General features: G+C 41.4%; 1 protein-coding gene across 2 annotated transcripts in view; it reads left to right on the top strand.

Annotated features, from left to right (window-relative positions):
• The window catches only part of LOC146612930 (disco-interacting protein 2 homolog C), a 202999-nt gene that overhangs the window by 127893 nt on the left and 59347 nt on the right, over positions 1 to 15759 (top strand). The window contains exons 6-8 of one of the 2 annotated variants that reach the window (XM_085378707.1): positions 5669 to 5755; positions 12630 to 12791; positions 15050 to 15169. In XM_085378707.1, coding sequence (XP_085234833.1) covers positions 5669 to 5755; positions 12630 to 12791; positions 15050 to 15169 — 369 coding nt within the window. The remainder of the gene's footprint in view (positions 1 to 5668; positions 5756 to 12629; positions 12792 to 15049; positions 15170 to 15759) is intronic. The other variant, XM_085378708.1, reaches the window with a different exon arrangement.

The raw sequence follows: 15759 nt of genomic DNA on the forward strand, positions 1-15759 counted from the left end.
TCTTTGAGCTTCACAGTAAGATGTTGATGGCAGTGTTCAGCTCAAGGTCCTTTTTTCTTGTGTTCTTTGAGTTTGTAAGTGGAGTTTGTAACTTACTGTGTGTGTTTGTGGCAGTTCTGCTGTCATTCTCCTGACAGCCAGTTTTCTCTTTTTGTTTTGTTTCTGCTGCGCTTTCCCCCCCTACTGCTCCTTTTTCAGTTTTCATACTTTCATTGAAAAATATTTTTGAGTCTCGTGACCTTGACGCCTGCACAAACTCAGCACATTCTGTAATGATTTAACAAAATCTGTCTCATCAGTAACAGTTTTTGTAGTGTCTCCGTTTATTTCCTTTTGACACATTTAAAGACACCGTTATACTGATGATCCTCATGCTTCATGTGCCAACGGCCAGATAACAGCTGGAATCAAACCATGAGACCAGGATGTGTCATGCTTTTGTTCTTATTTCTACTTATCTGATTTTTTTCTGCCATACCAACACGATAAACTGAAGGAAGTAACGTAGTTACTGGTATTCATACTGTTTGAATTGTAATTACCAGTATCTCTCGATCCAGACCATACCAGCTACCACGACATTAGGAAAACTGCTGACTTGACAGATATCCTCCACAAGGAGGGAAAGCCACAGGAGGTTGGTGAAAAGGCCGGCCGCTCACAGCCGCATCGAAGCATATCGACGGAAAGTTGACTGGGAGGGAAAACTGTGGTAGGAAAAGGTGCAGAAGCAACCGGGATGACCGCAGCATTGAGAGGATTGTGATGACAAGTCGATTCAAGAGCTTTGGAGAGTTTCAGCTGAGTGAGCGGAGGCTGGTGTCAGTATCTCAGAGCCACTACAGCCACTACACACAAATGTCTTCAGGAAAGGACCTACAACAGTTTCAGTCCTGATATCAAACCACTGCTGACGCAGAGACACCGTCACAGTATCTTATCTGGACTGAGGAGAAAAAAGACTGAACTGTTTCTCAGTGGTTCAAAGTCCTCTTTTCAGATTAAAGTCAGTTTTGTATTTTATTTTGAAATTACGATGTCTGAAGAGTGAAGTTTCCACAGTCTGTGAAGAGTTGGTGCTGTTGGTGCTCCACGGCGTTTTATCAAGTCTAAAGTCAACCAGAAGATTTTAGAGCTCTTTCTGCTTCCAGCTGATGATGAACTTTTTGCATATGGATGGTTTGCTGACCGTGTTATTGCTGGGCTAACTCGCCTGGCCTGAATCCCAGGGAGGATCTATCAAAGCAACCTGGACGTCAGTAACACCTCAGCAGACGCACCCTGACCTGATCAACTCCACACACCACTACACCGATACAGTAATTCTGTTAATGGAGCCTCAACCGAGTACTGAGTGTATAAATGAAATGAAACTGGACACGTCTCTATTGTCAAACCTTCCTTTGAATGATCTTAAGAAATATTCTAATAATTAGAGGCACTGGATTTCTTATTTTAATGACCTATGAGCCAAAATCATCTGAATGAAAACAAAAAAGATGCTTCAGTATATTACATGTAAAGGAAAAAGAAAATGAAGTTTATCATTTTAAATTAAATGATGAAAAAATAACCACCACAGCTTATTTAAAGTATTTCTGAGAACGTTTAGTAATACGTCTCAAAAGGATCAAGGCCCTGCAGAGGCTTGCTAGCCTGTACAAACTATCCTGAGAATGGTAATGTGTTTTAAACCTCAGCAGGAGAAGCAAATATGACCATTCATCAATCAGAAATTCATTGTGACCTGTCAGGATGCTGGGACGATGTTATTTAGTGGGCATTTCTGTTCTTTCCTCTTCCTGTTTGGAGAATTTTCACACAAAGTTTTTAAGCATACCTGCCAAAGGACTGAATGCGATTTTCCCAGCACACCGTTTCCCTGCAAAACTGGGAGGGCAGGACATTCTGCAGCTTCAATTCATGTCGAAAACACGGCGCAAACATGAAAGTGAAAAACTGGCTCGCTGCTGCCACAGAAACCCATTTGTGCATTTCCCTGACAGCCGAGGACTGAATGCTCTGGCGGAGACAGGTTTGTTTTCACGCTGGCACGGCTGGTATCCAGCTCTGAAGATAATGCACCGGCAGACACAGAGTCCCCCCCGCCAGCTCCACCCAGCCTACATCCAGCTCCTTCGCTGCTCTGATGGGACGACGCCCTTAAAAAAAAAAAGTTTAATAAATCCTCTACTACTGTTCGATGATTTTCATCATAACCGAGCAGGCCTGTTTAGCTCTTCTCCTTCCCGTGTTTTTATTTTCTGCCGTGTCTGTTTCTAATTAGCCGGGCACTCCCCCAGTATATATCTGCTCCCATGCTTTTCTTTCTTGCTTTGCCAGGTCTTCTTTGAACCTCAGTCGCACTTTCAGCCATTTCCCCGTGAGTTTGTTTCTGCATTCCTTTTCTCCCTTCATTCCTTCACTTTGGCCCTAGTTGAATTTGTTTGCGTGTGGGCTGTATTTTGTATTTTTGTTGGTACGGTGGTTAGTACTGTTGCCACATAGCAAGAAGGTCCTGAGTTTGATTCCAGCAGCTGGCCAGGTCCTTTCTGTGTGGAGTTTGCATGTTTTCCTTGTGTCTGTGTGGGCTCTGGACTGGTGCAGTTGGTGGGGTTATGTTGGGCGTACCCACCTCTCGTCCTGTAGTAGCTGGAATAGACTACAGCCCCCTCTCTCCCCTCTTTGGGTATCAGAGTTTGTCTCAGGGGTCCGGGCATGTATTTTCCTGCCCTTGCTGCAGTTGTGTGCCTTGCTTTTGCAATTACGTGTGTGACCTCTTGCCTCACAATAAAATGTATGCATTTGTGCATTTGTAGCCATCAAAGCAATAATGGCCTGTGTGAGGAATAAAGATGGGTACGTGACCCAGTTGAGAGTCATTGTGTTTCGGTCTTTGTCACCATCCCTGAGGGCTTTATACCCACAGCAAAGACTTTTGTCTGCAAGAACTGATAATTTACTACCTGTCAGGTATCTCTGCTGCTTCATTTCTTGCTTCACTCACACTCTTTCTGTGGACTGAATACAGAAAACGTGGAACTCACAGCTAAGGGATGATGAATGACTACAGGTTTTCTTGTATTTATAAACCCCGGTTACATAAATATTCATGGCTGGAATGAAGCCTTGGCATCGTTGCGCATAATGCAATTAGCAAAAGGCACAAACTGCATCCAAATGTTGCCCACATTTTAGCCAGATTTCCGCCCACAACCATGCTTTGTTATAAACAGCTGGTGGTGCTAATTCTTCTGAGATCATTTAAAAGATTAAAATAAGAGTCAAACCTCAAAATGTGCATAAAACCAATAGATGGAAACGCACTTACAGGTCAGCGATGTCTCGTTTCAGGTGATGAGAACATTCCTCCGTTTGTTTTTTACTTCTAATCGATGACTTTGACTTCCTCCCAGTCTGTACTGTGGCTGGTATACAGAGGCCTGTTGCTGACAGGCAGTTGAGTCCTGGGCAGCGTCTTTGGTTGCATAGCTAACCCTGAGAGTTGCGGATTTCCATTACATCACATCATGTTGTTGTAATTTTTCCAGCTGGTTGGTGTAAAGTTTCATTGAGCCTGTTCTTTTGTGAAGTTACAGAGTTCATGTTTATCACAGAGGAAATCCTGAGCGGTGTGCACACGTGTGGGTTGAAGCTCTGCTTCTCGTTTCCTCGCTCAAGGCCAACACAGCCTAGATCTGTGTGTGTGTGTGTGTGTGTGTGTGTGTGTGTGTGTGTGTGTGTGTGTGTGTGTAATCTTAGGAGAGTTTATAAACAGAATCATTCCCCCCCTTGTTTTTTATTCAGCTCTTATCAGAACTGCTCGGTTTGCCTGTGACGATAACTTTTTGTTCTCTCATATCTCCCCAATTGGTCATCGCTCCTTTCATCTCTCCACATTTTCCTCCAGCCTGCAGATCTTTTTCACAGGATCATCGCAGACGATCTGGTTGTTATTGTTGACTCTGGGCTGAGTTCAGCTCCTGTACAGAACCTGTGTGTCTGTGCTTGTGTATGTGGTTGCTGTTCCTGTGTGTAATGTTGAATACAGCAGCATTTTGCTGTCCAAACAGCAGGAGAAGAGGGTAGCCTATATGCTTATATAGTAGGGGTGGGGGAAAAAATCGATACTATGTAGTATCGTGATATTTTGTTTGCTAATAATGTATCGATACAGGGACAGCAGAAATCGATATTTTGTTACAAAAAAGGTTTTTGTGCTCAGAGCATGTTGATCCTTTTTCTGAGCAAGAATCCTGACATTCCTTCACTGTCCAAATGTGTTTAACTTGTTTTTTGGCAGCAATAAACATGACAGTTTACTTCTTTTAATTTAAGAAATGTTTTATTTTAATTAAGTTTAAAACTTTTATTTAATGTAAAATTATATTTAGTTTTAATTTACTTTCAAATTCTTCAGTTGCTGAAGGGGCTGCATAGTTTTCATAAATTGCATAGTTCAGAATAGCTATAATTGTACCAGATGGTTGCATTCAGTTAAGTTGGACTAGACTGTAATACAAACCGTTCAGTTTGTCAACAATAAAACTGACTGAAATGAGAGAAAGACTGAGTGCGAGGCTTTGATATTAGATAAAATGAATATTGATAAAGTTTACTTTTATGTACAGAATCTGAATATCGCAAAATATTTTAAAAAATTGCAATAATATCGTATCGTGCGGTAAGTATTGTGATAATATCGTATCGTGGGATGTATGGTGATTCCCACCTCTATTATATAGTTATATATAATACAGTACAGATATACCTGCAATTACTGTTTATTAAAATTAGAGTAGGTACAATAAATTAAGAGTAAAATCGGAAGCAACCATCTGACAATATTGTGTAATGAAGTTTATATTCTATAGAGTATAGTGCTGTAATATTTTTATAGTAAGAAATTGTTTTTGTAGATTATAGGTGCACATTCTTTACTTTATTGTAATTTAACAGGAATCTTGTTCGTGTATTTATGAAAAAAGTGATACTTTAAAGTAGGTAATACCGGTACAGTGTTAGGCAATGATAAGAAAATGAAATATCGCGATAGAATATGGGTAAAGCGCACATGGCCTTTGTTTTCATACGCACATGGTGGACAAAGCATGGCGGCGACGGAGAATGAGAAGGGCGAAAGCGGATCGTTGAATGAAACAGATGAACCAGAATTGGTTTGTAAAAATGTTGCAACTTCAGTGGAACCGGTTTGGTCCGGATTGTCATAATTCACAGTGACACAAAGCACCAAAATAGCTGAAATGAAAACTACAGCCTGATGGAGCATTTCTCACAGAACATCCAGCTGTGTGCAGCTGAGTGCTTTAATGCCTTGCACACTGTTGAGAACCAACAGCAGATATAATTTCTTTAAATTTAAAAGCCATGTACGCACACAGCTTACGTCAAGAGTTTCTTTCCTCACCAGAGTTTTCCTATTTTGGCTTCTTTTTGTAAAGTCCCGTGGAAAACACTCTCCTGTTCCCACAACACTCTGCACTGTGGAGAATCTTCACATTATCCAGTTACAGTTTAATCTGTGAACTCAGATTTTGCGTTGATGTGCTGTGTTGTGTCAAAAACAAAGACTTGAGAGTTTTAGCGAGAGGTTTGCGATTGATGCCACTTTTAAAGACTCCCCTCCCTTCTTGTTCCTCACATGCAGGCCTTTTAAGCCACCTCTCCTTGAGAAGGAGGAGGGCAGTGCCAGCTGGTATGATAGAGAATGGAAACTCTGGTCCACGACGCTCCGGTAAGTTTCAATCGGAGCATGGCTGGTGGAGAGCCCAGAATGAGGGTCAGTCTCCCGCCATCCCTTGGCACGAACAGGGATGTCGTATTTCCCCCCTCATAATTTTCAGCTAACCTTCTCTCCACAGTGCCCTCCATCATATGCCTGCTGTTCGAGCTGTGCCCCTCCTCAGTTGTTTCCCCGCTAATTAAATTTGTGCCTAGCCATGTTGTATAAGTGCAGAGGAGAAACCATCAATGCTAACCTTGATAGGAGTAGCATTGAGCTGTTGTGGTAGATGCATGAAAGCAGTTTGTTTGTGTGGATTTGAAAAAAGAGGCTGTGCTTACAGCTTTTGAAAGTGTGAATTGTTGATGAGGAAAATCAACAATGCTTTTAAAGAAGCTGGATAGCAGCTTGTGTGACTCTTTCCTCTTTTCAAGGTTCTTCTGTTTGTCGTTTTTTATTGATTTGCCTAATTATGCAGCATGATTTTAGTTGTTTTCTCAGCCAGAGGCAATCTGCTTTCAAAGCAGCTTTTCATCTAGGCCAGAAAGCAGATGGTAGAGGAATGCAGGCTGCCCGTCCGCTTCCTTGTTTTAGTTTTTGTCTGTAATTTTTTTTCGTGTTGTATTTTTTGCAATCTGCTACCTCAAATCATAGATACTATATCAAAGAAACCAGCACGACATGTAACAGCCAAGAGTTGTGAACTGAAGACGGTTCCTGCTTTGCACCACTCAGTGCCTGGCATGTAAAACGGCAGCAGCACAGGATGATGCGCTCATTTACTGAAGTGACTCCTTGCACCATTCCTGTTGGACTGCCAGAGAAAATACACTTATCCATGGTGGAGCAAACAAGGAGCAGTCACTTGAAGAAAGACTTTAAGAACAGACCTCTAATTAACCATTTGTCATTGTCAAAAACTAAAAATAGACTTTGAATCCACTAACACTGCTCTGGAATAGTTCCCATATTCAATGTGATTAAGGCGTCTAGATGAGGCCGACTGGGATTTAACAGGAGCTTAGCCCCCCTGTCAGTGCTGTATATCTGCAAGGGGAAGGTCGGTGGTCTCTAAGGGAAGAGGAAAACAGTTTGGGAACAACATGATGAATGAGATGAGGAAGTGATTCACATCTTGATCCTACATTTAGTTTTATTCGGTTACTCATTTATGTAGTGCCAATTTAATTAAAAAAAATCTGTTGCTTTGCATTCAATATGGGGGAGAAAACCCTAAAGATCCTGTAGAGGAACTTAGCAACAGCGGGGAGGAAGAACGTCCCTATAACCAGACTGGAGGAGGGGACGCCATTTAGAGGCAGCCAGGAGTCAGAGAAAAGAAAAGACCAAAACAAAGAGAGAACAAACAGGACAAAACACAAACTGTGGGAGAGAGCAGACAAAGTTAATGAGCTACAATAGTGACATGAATCATTATTAAACACCTGCGAGTGATTTTTGACTGACGTCTCTCCACCACCACCATCGTGGAGACGAATAGCGTTCCTTCCTCTGCAGCTCCAGAAACCTGGAGAATCAGTGCAAAGGTCCATCGAAGCTGTCGTGATGGCACACGTTGGTTTTATTTCTTAATTAGGCTTTTCATTAGTTTTCTATTTTTCTTTTATCTAAGGAGTGCTCCCTGACTGTGGCCTGGCCCGAGTTTCTGCCTCTTTATTAGCACAAACAATAAAAGCAAATTCAGCAGTGATAGTGATGAAAACACAAATCGAAGCTACTCCACAGATTATAAATTATGGAACAACTGCTGTAATGTAATATGAGATCGTCTGCTTAACCTATTACTTGAGAGTAATCCAGCAGCAGCATGGCTGAGGGCTGCTTTACTGACTGAGTAAAAAAGTGCATTACAGTAGCTGTTAGAGATAAACGAGCACCTCCAGCTTCTCTTAAACGGTGCATCTAAAAGTATTAATACTTCTTAGGTGGAAAAAAAGATCTAGAGATGTGTTTAACATGGCTGCTACTCATGTTGAACTCATGATTCACTTGGTTTAAATGAAAAGATATAGCTGGATATCATCGGCAATTAAATCGCTTTAATAGTAAAATTCCCATCGAAGAAAATATAAAATTAAAAGCATCATGGGGCAATTCAGCAGCTTTCTTCTGGTGCTTGGGAGGAAAAAAGTATCAGTGTGGACACGCACATGTATTTGTGTTTGTAAATTTTGGGAGGAGAGTATTTAAACGAATCATACAAATGTGTTTACTGAGGTTTGCAGCAGCCTGTTGACTGTTACGTATGTGCAGAAGAGCTGCAGCTTCACATGGAAGAGCAGGCATTTACACACACGATGCAATAACAGAAACTTCTTTAATATGCCAATGAGTCAGGATCGGATGGTAAATAAAATTTTGTGTTCTTCTGCATACGTAGATCAGCTGTTATACACTGATCTAAGGTAAATATACTGGAATACTTTAGAACAGCGGTCCCCAACCTTTTTTTGCGCCATGGACCGGTTTATTTCTGACAATATTTTCATGGATTGGCCTCTAAGGTGTTGCGGCTAAATACAGCAAAACAAAACCAGTACCAGTACCAAAAAAAAAGATTTATTCATAACACACAGGAAAAGACCCAGGGAAACCAAGTTAATGCTAAAAATGCTAAAAAAAATAACGATAAAAACCCTGAAAACCATAAATTTCACACCCGAGCCTAAACTCTCGCGGCCCGGTACCAAACAACCAGTCCGTGGCCCGGGGGTTCGGGACTGCTGCTTCAGAAAAAGACAGATTCAAGGTGTGAGATTTATTTTGCATAAAACCTACACTTATACTTTTGTTAGTATGTTTCTCACTCATTCAATGGGTTTGCTCGTTTTTCACCAGCAGCATTGTAAGACAGTGGGGTAATATCAGACATAGTCCCCAAATCATCTAACAAAATAAAATATAAACCAGTTTTAAGATGTGCCTGAAACACCAGCGGTCACTGGTGTTACAAAGAATCAAAGCATCCCATTACCCCCTGCTAACACAATGTTGTTTCAAAAACAAACAAAGGCTGGTATTTTCTTGTCATTCACTGCGTTAAGCCCCAAATCAGCCTGTTTCTGCAGTGAAGTTTGAGTTCTATTGATCCAGCATAAACAGCTTGGTTTTATCTTTTTGTAAGAAATACATTAGAAATACTATGATGGAACTTTTTGTAAAAATCATGCATTTATTTACTCAAAGATGGATTTAATGCCCGATTCACAAGAATGCATGAATAATTAAACGTTTTTGTCCAGTGTAAATAGGCAGCGGACACAAATTATAGCGAGGGTACTTCCTTTTCAAGAGAAAGAAAGAAAATCCCAAACTTTTCCTTGTGAAGCACATTTATCCACAGTAATGCTTCAACAAGATTCACAGAAATTGATGGAGACATTTTCAATTGTGGGGCTTGCAAACTACCAGCCACAGATCCTTGAGCCCGCACATTAAAGTGTCCTGTCCCTGAAACAGCCTCAGCCTCTCTGATGGATATTCCAGCAGTGAATGAGGCATTCATCATCATCATCGTCCTCATCCTCATCCTTAGCCAGTGATGATATTCAGCTCTGTCTCAGGTCTTCATAAAGACGACCTGATGAGGTCACCGGAGGTGCAAATATGTGTGCGTGCATGCACACACACATATTCTCACAGATGCTGCACAACAAGTGCCTACAGAGAATATATGTGTAGCTCAAACCGTCAGCCCAGATGTTGCAGAGACAGCGTGCTACAGTAATTAGCATGCTTGTGCTGGGAGCTGCATTGTTGATATGCAGTCCATGTCTGGATAAAGAATTCAGTTTCTCTCCAGCTGGCTTGGGCTCAGTGCTTTGCTAGAAATCATCCCTGCTTTCTCTCACTGTGCACTTATAGTGCACTTATATTTCTCAGTCTTTCCAAGCCTTTCACTTCATATTGAGCTCAGCGGCTCTCGGCTTTATTTGTTCGAACACATGAAAGAGTCGTGACATTAAATGGATAGAACCAAATAAAAAACAAAATGAGTAAGCTCTTGGTGTTTTACGTTTAGCATAAGTCGTTAGAGCTTAAAATGATTAACATTGTGTTGTGAATTAAATATTTAATTTGGTCATTGGTAATTCACCTCATTATTCTGGATAAAGGAGACATAAACACAAATAAACAACTGGGAAAAGATGCATCAGAACTGCCTTTATTTTTGCAGTATCGACATGTAGACGTGAAAATGATAATGGCTAAATCAACCTATTCACATTTCACCAGTTTAAAGAAATATAAACAAAAACAGGCTATAGATGGGGCACTAAATGAATGACTGAATCCATGAAGTGCTTCTCTTCAATTCTTGTGGGTTTATTTATGTAGAACCAGCTGACAATGGTCACTTCAAAGTGTTTTACACCATAACAGAAGATGCTGCAACGCTCTGACATGAGCAAACACTTGGCGACAGTGGGAAGGAAGAACACAAGTCAATGCCATTAGATAATAAAAACACAAGGAGTGAATCCACATACAGAAAGTTCATTTACAGAGAACAGCAAATGTAAGGTTATATATAGTTGGTGGTGGATGGAGCCAATAGACCTTTAATCAAAGCCAAATGAATAATGAAAGTCAATGCTGACAGCTCTCATTAGAATAAAACACAATGATGTGAAACCAGAAACCCAACCTCGTCTCATCATCCGAAACAGATGCTAAGTGACGTAATGAGCATCCTTCGAAACATCTCAGTGAGTTTAATCGTGGGCACGGGATGGAGTGAATTACCTTAACATGAGCAGCACTTGTGAACAGGACCCCTCAGTCATGACTCGCTCTGCTGCCTTTTCACAGCAGGAACCTTCACGCCGTGAAGTAGTTTGATCTCCTTTGTCTTCTGGTCCTTGACTGAAGCAGCGGTGCATCATGCGGGAAGCTGTGAATGGGAGCAGCGAGGCAAGCGTTCACATATAAATCATCCAAAGTGGTGACCTCTCTTTGAGGGTGTTTTAGAAGTTAAGCAAAGAGGTGCTCCTTCAGTCCTGCTATTCTGGAGTTGAGGTACAATTTGAAATGACGACTTTTAGTTCCCTTGAGCTGTGTTTCAAACTTAAAGGGTTTAAGTGTGTTTTGTTCAACACTAAAATATAACCGAGATGGACTCAATGGTTGGATAGTGTCCCAGTATTCTCAGAAAGTGGTTAATGTCTAAGACGCACCCTACAGATGTTTCAATGCACTTTGCATCCTGATTACCTCTGTGATTGTTTTTCTACATCTGCACTTGACCTCTGACCTTACAGGAGGCCCGATAAGGAGAAGCTGGAGGGATTTCCAAATGCACGAAGCACTAAATGCCAAAAATGACCCACAGTGAACATTAGGGAACCTTGCAACTCTGAAACCCAAGACTACAAGATCAATCTCAGCGTGCTATAAATGTTAATGCAGTGGTAACCCAATGCAAATGACGCACATAACGCAGCAAAAACAGCAATGCGTAGAACCACAAACCTACTTTTGGCTTTGTGGGGATGGCTTTCTATTGGATTAACTTGAAGTGGGCACTCTGACTCAGTGCAAAGATACAGTAAAGGATACGTAAGGATATACCTACACACATCCCAATTTAGATTCACCGCGCATCCTCCTGCTATCATCATTTCATGCTTCGACCACTCAAAGTAAAGAAGCCCTCGGGCAGAACAGTAAACAGCGTTTGATGTTGCTGAACTGCATCCCAGCCTCATAAAAGAGGTAAATTCGAAGAATTTAAGGAATGCTATGTGCTTTGAAACATTAGGCACAGCAGACAGGTTGAAGCAGTATCTAAATGCAGCACAAAATAGGGTGAAAAACAACCAGAAATGAATGGTATGATGTGGGTGTTGATGGAAATGGAGTCTTTTTTGTTTCTTTTTTTTGCTCGAGAGAGAGGCAGATGTTGCAGTAGAGGGAGGTGGTGGTGAAATGAGCGGTTTGTGGAGCGATCAGTGAGGAATGATTGGGAGATTCTGGAGGGATTTGGTGGTTCTGGTGGATTTTTGCTCTATTTTTTTGAAGTGTGTCACATCTTTAAGCCCCCGACATGATTCGTCTTTAAAGATTCTTTGGTAGTCAGTGAATTTCTTCCTAATTTTCTTTCTCTTGTGGCTTCCAATAGTGTTTTTATCCACATATCTTTAAGAATTTTACTAGAAATCATTTTATTGCCTTTATAGCAGGTTAATAAAGTCTACATCTTGAACTTTTCCTATAAGCACACAAACAAACGTTACTATTGCTTTGCTATACTTTCAATGTCCTTCCTAAACTACCTGCTGCATGAGACAATAGGTTATGGAACCGTCTTTAGTAAAACAGACTAAAATATCTAAAGCATTAACTTTGTTAATTATCTGAATTTCATTGACTGTCTGTGTCACTTCCTGTCTGAAAGCCTGTTGAAGCCACAGCTGTTTTCAGGCACTGATGTTTCGCCTCTGCTGGCTCAAGAACTGGTGATTCAACCGACATTTAAACTGACGACTCCGCTGCTTTCAGTCTTTACAACTTAACTGACACCTTATGTCCTTTCTGCATGCACAACACTTATTAATATTCAGCCGATGTTTCAGTTGTCTCCAGTCGTTATCGGTTAATCAACGTTTTATTTCATCAGTTACTTTTTGTTTAACCGTTCGATCGACACCTCAGCTGCTTTAATGCTAACAGTTTCACTGATGTTCATCTTCATCTATGACTTCTTGTGTCAATTTCATTTAAGTAGAAACTTCTTTAGTCTGACATTCAGCAGATATGTTTATAATTTACTGGGTTGTGCTGGGTTTCTGATCCACATTTAGAGTGTAGTAACAGCAGGATGTGTGAGGGTACTAACCCGCCTCCCTATTTTCTCACATCCCAGAGAACCACTCTGCCCCTCCAGATGTCACCGGCTACACCAACAATACCGCCAACACCACCGCGACCGACGCCATCCAGGTGGAGAGAGCCCCAGGCGCTGGCACCGCAGCCCAAAGACAGACGCCCAAGTACGGCAACGCGGAGCTGATGGAAACTGGAGACGGTGAGTCAAGACTGGCAAATATGAACAGTTGCTCGTGTTTTTCAAGGTGAAATTCTCTGATTGTGTCGCATTTTCTTTGGGGGAATGCATCATATTTTCTGTCTTAGTGGATGTGAAGAACATCCTGATCATGATGAGAGAAGAAGAGCTGAAGGCTAGAATGTTTTGTTACTTTGGATTCATGTGAGGCTTTTATTGTGTTTTTTGTTGCTTTTGTGTTTCAATGTTTTCGTTTTAATTTTTCTTGCAAAAGTAAAACCAAAAAAGTTCATTGGTAATAATTTTCTGCAGGTGTTTCTCTTCTTCTTATCACAGGCAGGTGTATAATCTTGTAGTCTAAACAACACAAACTGTATCAGCAAAATCCAACAAAGAGTTTATCTTCATTCATGGTTATATAAACCAGCTCTTTGTAGTCCAGACGTGGCGGGGGATCGGATTTGGTTCGTAATGCCTTTTAGCACTGCAAAAGATGAATCCACAGATTTCTGCAGAGACCTCAAAGATGACAGAGGTTGGCAGTTTGCTGGTTCGTAGTTCAATAATTCCTTCTCTGGAGGGACGCGAGGCTCCAGCAGACTGAGTTATTCATCAGACAATACACTGGATGCTGCCGCGGGCCGAGATGCTGAATGCATGAAGTGGTTTGATAGATCAGATGCCAGAGTTTGCACACGGGGCCCTGTCGGGATGTTTGGTTGGAAGAGTTGCAACAAAGTAGACAGGATTTCATCTGAAATAACACTTTTTATTGTGTTGCTTCCAGTCGGGCTGCGCAGACTTTTATTTCCAAAGATGAGCTTTAGTTGAAAGATGTTTCATCATTAATACTTAGTGTTTGGATTTTTGAGGATTTAACATTTGATTTTAGAGGGTTTCCTGTGGTAGTTTTTAAAAAAAGTATTATATTAAATTTTTAAGGCTTTTTTATCCTTGAAGGGTATTTTCCTTTTTGTAACTTGTGTACATTTATCCAGACGTCCATTGTTTTAACCACGTATGCAGTTCAGGTTTGCAGAGGGAGCCCAGCCCAGCTGTCATTGGGCAAAAAACAGGATACACTTGGACAGGTTGGTGAAGTACAGTATAAAACATGAGATTTGCAGTATGCAGTGGATCGAGTGGATCTTGCGATCAGGTATCTAGAAACCCCAAATTTGAAAACAAAATATAATTTATCAGATGAATAAGAGTAGAGTCCTTTTTCTGGGTAAAGCAAATACTGCACCTCCTCTTGTCACGCTTCACGCCTCGTCGGTCACTGTTGCGACATGCATCCGTCGTTCACCATTTCATTCCCGCCCTGTTTCACCCGCTTTATGTTGAAATGTGGAGCACGTGTGCAGCATGTGTGGGTGGATTAAAATTTGCACCGCCAAACATTAACGTGCACTTTATGCATGTTCTTAATACATTTTAAGGGGCAGAAGAAAATGTTTGGATAAAAGAAACGTACTTCCTGGTGAGCTGCTGAGGTCAGTCGCAGTTTGAGTTTTACATGAATGTACATTAACATCCACCCACGCACGCACAGCTGGTGTGAGTGTTGCAAGCTAACCTCTAACATCGGCAGTTCATACAGTGCAGTGGTCTTTTGCAAGGATAAGTACAATGAATTAAATGTTGCATCTTTTGACTGGATAAATGTGAAACAGCCAGGGATGGAAAAAAAGACGCTTCCTTTGTGTTCAGTTGCTTGAGAAAAGCCTGACGAGAGAAAAGGCAAAAAAAAACCAGCATAAGCACCCGAGGACTGCAGGGGGGTGAAAACAAAAGTATTCGAGTTTCACTGAGTAGCGCTCCTTTACCTTCACACACAGACGAAATAATAATCTTAACAACATCACGTCTGTCTTTGGTTCACCCTGCAGCCCAAACCAAGTCTGCCAGTACATCTGTTTACATCCACATTTAGACTTTCATTTTCCTTCTTTGTCTTAAGGCTACAAACTCTGTGGGTTTGAAAATGGCCTTAATGAAAGAGCAATTTGAGCCCACACCTCATCTCATACGCTATTTTTGCATTTTGAGTGTCATTTTGTACGGCAGCTGTCATGATTGCTCACTCGAGGGCTCTTCAGTGTAGTGTTAAAACTTGGGGATTTTTTTCTATCACGGATGAAACGGTGGGCTGCTCAGTGGAATCCGAAAGCAGCGACTACTTCACGTGTGCACCTGTGAAAGCGCAATTAGAAAGTCTAAGCTACGACTTGGATTAAAACGTGTGGTCTTTTTGTGTGTTTGTTCACGCTCCACAGGTGTTCCAGTCAGCAGCAGAGTTTCAGCCAAAATACAGCAACTCGTCAACACTCTGAAGAGACCCAAACGGCCGCCATTAAGAGAGTTTTTCGTCGATGACTTTGAAGAGCTTTTGGAGGGTAACAGCTTCTCTTTTCACTCTTAAAAATACTTGAAAATACGTGTTTTTGTATATTTTGATTCATGTTCTTGCAAAAATGTGTGAAGCCAATTAAGGAAAGACTTGGTTGCCCCCTGGTGCCTAGACCACCCCCTCATCCACATTAGAAGATGGGATATGAACATCGAGAGTGGTCAGCTAGCTGTTGTTCTCAAAGAGGATGCTGCACCAAAAACCTCCCTGTGAATGCTTTGATTGCTACCAGATTGCAGTGATTTGCTGTATTTTGCATGGAAGGTGCTGACTTGTCTGCAAACACTCCCTAAGCAGTAGTGAAACCTATGCAACACAAGCTGGAAATGGAGAACCTTCAAAGTAAAAGCTGTCCCCTACCATTGCAACAACTTTCCAAAGGGGAAACGTTAACTTTGTATCATAGTTTCTTCCAGCAGCCAAGAGATTACACATTTTTCCTTGGTGACCAGTGGTTGCCAGGGTGTCACCAACCAGTCTCTAGGTAGCGTGGTTAGGGGCTAAATTAGGTTACTTAGCTTAGCTTTTTATATTGGTGGCTTTTTGGGTGATTCCCTGACGTCTAACAGTTGAGTG

The sequence above is a fragment of the Diplotaxodon limnothrissa genome, linkage group LG18 (genome assembly GCF_057381915.1).
Source record: "Diplotaxodon limnothrissa isolate DT_005_m linkage group LG18, D_limnothrissa_male_GT1.1, whole genome shotgun sequence".
NCBI lineage: Eukaryota > Metazoa > Chordata > Actinopteri > Cichliformes > Cichlidae > Diplotaxodon > Diplotaxodon limnothrissa.